This window comes from Mytilus galloprovincialis, chromosome 10 (genome assembly GCF_965363235.1).
Source record: "Mytilus galloprovincialis chromosome 10, xbMytGall1.hap1.1, whole genome shotgun sequence".
NCBI lineage: Eukaryota > Metazoa > Mollusca > Bivalvia > Mytilida > Mytilidae > Mytilus > Mytilus galloprovincialis.
This window is the reverse complement of record NC_134847.1, coordinates 27,932,817-27,936,894: the sequence shown is the minus strand read 5'-3', so window position 1 is coordinate 27,936,894 and position 4,078 is coordinate 27,932,817. Positions and strand designations below refer to the sequence as shown.

Genomic DNA, 4,078 nt, shown 5'->3' with positions numbered 1-4,078 from the left:
ACATAACTTTTTTGTTTTAAAAGATAAACACAAAATGGTTTTTGTTAAATAATCGGTAATTTCTGTATTTTATAAGTATCATTTAAAATTAATATTATTTATGCAATTTTTATTCCGAAATAACCATATTTATCAAATGTTCATGAATAGAGGAAAACACGTCATTTTTTGCTGCATGTTTATCAAAATTAAAAAAATTGCGCTATTTACAGTTTTATAAAATTTGGGTCACATAATCTCCTTGCAAAATGAAACAAATTTCTGTTTTAAAAATACATCTTTCTGCAGTATAAAACAACATCCTTTCTGTAGAACAAAACAACATTTATTTGTAATATATATTGATATAAACAACATTCATTTTGTAAGTGTACAATTTGGAAATTAGTATGGCGTTCATTATCACTGGACTAGTATATATTTGTTTAGGGGCCAGCTGAAGGACGCCTCCGGGTGCGGGAATTTCTCGCTACATTGAAGACCTGTTGGTGACCCTCTGCTGTTGTTGTTTTTTATTTGGTCGGGTTGTTGTCTCTTTGACACATTCCCCATTTCCATTCTCAATTTTATTGATATAAACAACATTCATTTTGTAATATATCTAAAACAAAATCCTGTTTGCAGTATTAAAAAACATTCAGTCTGTAGTATAAACAACATTCATTTTGTAGTATAAAACAACATCTTTCTGCAGTATAAAACAACATCTTTCTGCAGTATAAAACAACATTCTTTCTGCAGTCTAAAACAACATTCATTTTATAGTATAAAACATTCACTCTGCAGTATAAAACAACATTCATTCTATAGTATAAAACATCATTCATTCTATAGTATAAAACAACATTCATTCTATAGTATAAAACAACATTTATTCTGTCATGTCTGTAGTCTAAAACAACTTTCATTCAAATGAGACTAAACATATATTCTTAAATGTAAAAAAATATCTCATCTTTTCTATCCTGCAAAAATTTACTTTTAAAAAATAATTTCAAAAGTATCAAAATAAAAAATCGTTTAATGCAAACAGTTTGTTTAGCAATGTTAAGAAAAGTTTTCCTGTTTATATGATATTTTTCAATAGTAAATTCTTTATTTATAAAATCACAAGAAATTTCAATGTAATATCTGTGACTCAGTATTATAACTTAATACTGTAATGGTAGTCGTGACAATTTTAAATCAGTTTCATTATTTTCTCTTTCTTCCTTATAAGTTAGTAATACCAGATTATTCATATAGCTGTTGAAGCCATGTCCAGTCAAGTCATATCATGACAACAAAAGCAGTATGTACACAAGCTTAAAAATAATGTTTCTCGTCCCAGTTAAACTGACAAGTATATATGTATATGTCGTGTACAAGTTGCGATTTTGTACAGGTTATAACATGTACAAAAATATTGTACATGTTATATATATAATAACTTGTATAATGCATAAATACAAGTTATAACATGTACAAAAGTACCTCATACATGTTATAACCTGTACAAAATATTGCTTAAAAATGGTTTTAACTTGTACAAAATTTAAGATAAATCTAAATGAAGTAAAATATACATTTAAATTCACCAATGCATAAAGAACAACAATAAATAGGCCAGAACGTGTCTTTTTCTGTAGAGGACTATGATCACAAACTTTCAAAAATATATGTTTCATGACTTATGTTGGCAAAATGTGTTGTCATGTAATTGTATGATTTATGTAGTCCATCGTGGCTTAATTAAATGTGACACTATTTACTAAAAGCTTGCATTTTCTCAATGACAATTACATTAGATACTAGTAACTAACTTCTTCCAAAAATTTTGAGAACGATGCCTAAAAATTTTGGGTAATACTCCTCCCTCTGGTTTTATAGCATGAAAAGACTAAAACAATGTCTAATATGCTTACTCCGTAAAAGCAAGAGAGAACTGAAATAGTTTTCATTGGACCACGCTTAATTATCAATATTTGGATTAACTCTTCAACATTTTTGGCCTTCAGCATGACTTATGTAAATTTATAATTATTTTTTTATATAAACTATAAGATCATTGCATGAGGCGGATGTGCTTTTGATGTTTTAAATATATCCTCTACTTTGAAAGCATGTATTTGTGTCCTTTGGGTGTCGTCTGCTCCATGGTCTGGTTGTTGTCTTTTAGACACATAATCCATTTCCATTCCCAATTTTATTTGTAGACACATCTGTCCTGGCTATCCTCTTATGTCTTTTAGTGTGAACTAGAATGAAAGTATTTTACTATTGCCCTCAAAGTGGACACTCACAATTATAATTTATCAAATAAAGATATGTCCATAGATAAGTCATAAGAGGATCAAAAGAATTGTCCTAAGATATATCTTATGACAAGTCTTAGGAATGCTTCGTAATACCGACCCCTGGACATTAACTGTATCAAAAAAGGACAAAACACACTAACATGAAGGAATAACAAAGATGTTATGAAAATATTATTTAGGTCAATAAAATCTGTTGCGATAATAGAAACATATCCTTATTTTTCGATTTTGTACAAGTTAAAACCATTTTAAGCAATATTTTGTACAGGTTATAACATGTACGAGGTAATTTTGTACATGTTATAACTTGTATTTTTGCATTATACAAGTTATACCATGTACAATATTTTTGTACATGTTATAACCTGTACAAAATCGCAACTTGTACACGACATATATATCAAGGAGTCCAAGAAAAAGCATTCAGGTTCTACTCTTCTTTTTCGGCACTTCTGACCTAGACCCAATCTCTCTTTTCAACCCTTTCTTTTTGGTTTCAGCAACTCTTTTGGTGACCTCCACCCTTTTCTTATCCTTTACAGATGTTTTATTCCCATTTATATCATTTGGTAAATGTTCTTTCTTTTTGTCATTCCCATTTTCATCATTTCCTGATTTTTTATTCCCATTTTGGTCGTTTGGCAAATGTTCTTTCTTCTTGTCATTCCCATTCCCGTCATTTCCTGATTTTTTATTCCCATTTTGGTCGTTTGGCAAATGTTCTTTCTTCTTGTCATTCCTATTTCCGTTATTTCCTGATGTTTTATTCCCATTTTGGTCCTTTGGCAAATGTTCTTTCTGGTCATTCCCATTCCCGTCATTTCCCAATGTCTCATTTTCATGTCCAACTTCAGGTGTAAGAAAACTAAGATTGTCCTCATCCTCATCCTCAGCATGCTCATACACTCCATTTATAAAAGTATATATCCACTCTCTAAGTGAATATTCTGCGTAGTCTTGATCCTCTTCACTTAGAAGACTGTAGCCCTCCATTAGATCCTCAATATCAGCATCTTCCTCTTTTTCTCTAAATTCATGAAAATATTCTTCAAATCGGTCACTCCAAAAACAGTCCAAGGCCAGGTATTACTAACTACACCAATTCTTAGATCATCTATAAAAATTTAAAACCTAGATTACTAGTTGCATATCATGAAAATGACGAAAAAACAATATTTGAGTGTGTATAAATAGTGTTCGTTGAAGTATAAGCAGTCTCTGTGCTGCATATGAATTCACAGTCCTAATTGCATTGTTTATCCCCATAAGTCTTAGTATACTGGAGATAGTACAAACATGAAATGGAAATAAATTTTAAGGCAATACAGTGATTGCCGCTGCTTCCATAATCAATCCTAATGTCATGAATGTTGGTATTTTTACATAAAATGTCTGGATAGATTAGACACATAGATTCAGGTGAGTGCTGAGCTGTCACTCACCCACTTGGATCTATGCGTCTCTCTATCAACGTTAATAATCATGACAATCATGGCAACGAAATTAAAGAATATAATATATAATTCATGAACAGCATCTCTTTTTATTCATCTTGTTCTTATGATTTTTTGGGGTTTTTAGTTCCCTCTTTCTCGTGTTTCTCATGTTTCTATGATAAAGTTCATCATTCAAAGGCATTAACTTTTCCAAGAAGTGGACCTTACATTTCAATTTAGATTTTTTGTAGGAAAGATGACCCGAATTTGACATTAGTCATGTGACTACCATATTTGGGCAATATTTTTGGCATTTTTGTTCAGACAACTGAAATGAGTCGGTCT

The 4,078-nt window shown here is 30.6% G+C and overlaps 1 protein-coding gene across 1 annotated transcript; it reads right to left on the bottom strand.

The window, feature by feature from the left end:
• Positions 1 to 1,161: 1,161 nt before the first annotated feature.
• Positions 1,162 to 3,368, bottom strand: LOC143049075 (uncharacterized). Its single transcript, XM_076222858.1, has 2 exons — positions 2,697 to 3,368; positions 1,162 to 1,356 (listed from the first exon to the last, which is right to left on the bottom strand). Exon 1 carries the CDS (start codon positions 3,288 to 3,290, stop codon positions 2,721 to 2,723), a length of 570 nt encoding a protein of 189 aa, XP_076078973.1. The 5' UTR covers positions 3,291 to 3,368; the 3' UTR covers positions 1,162 to 1,356; positions 2,697 to 2,720.
• Positions 3,369 to 4,078: the final 710 nt, after the last annotated feature.

Coding starts and splice junctions, on each gene's coding strand:
- LOC143049075 (XM_076222858.1), bottom strand. CDS start 3,290: ATGGAGGGCTACAGTCTTCTAAGTGAAGAGGATCAAGACTACGCAGAA.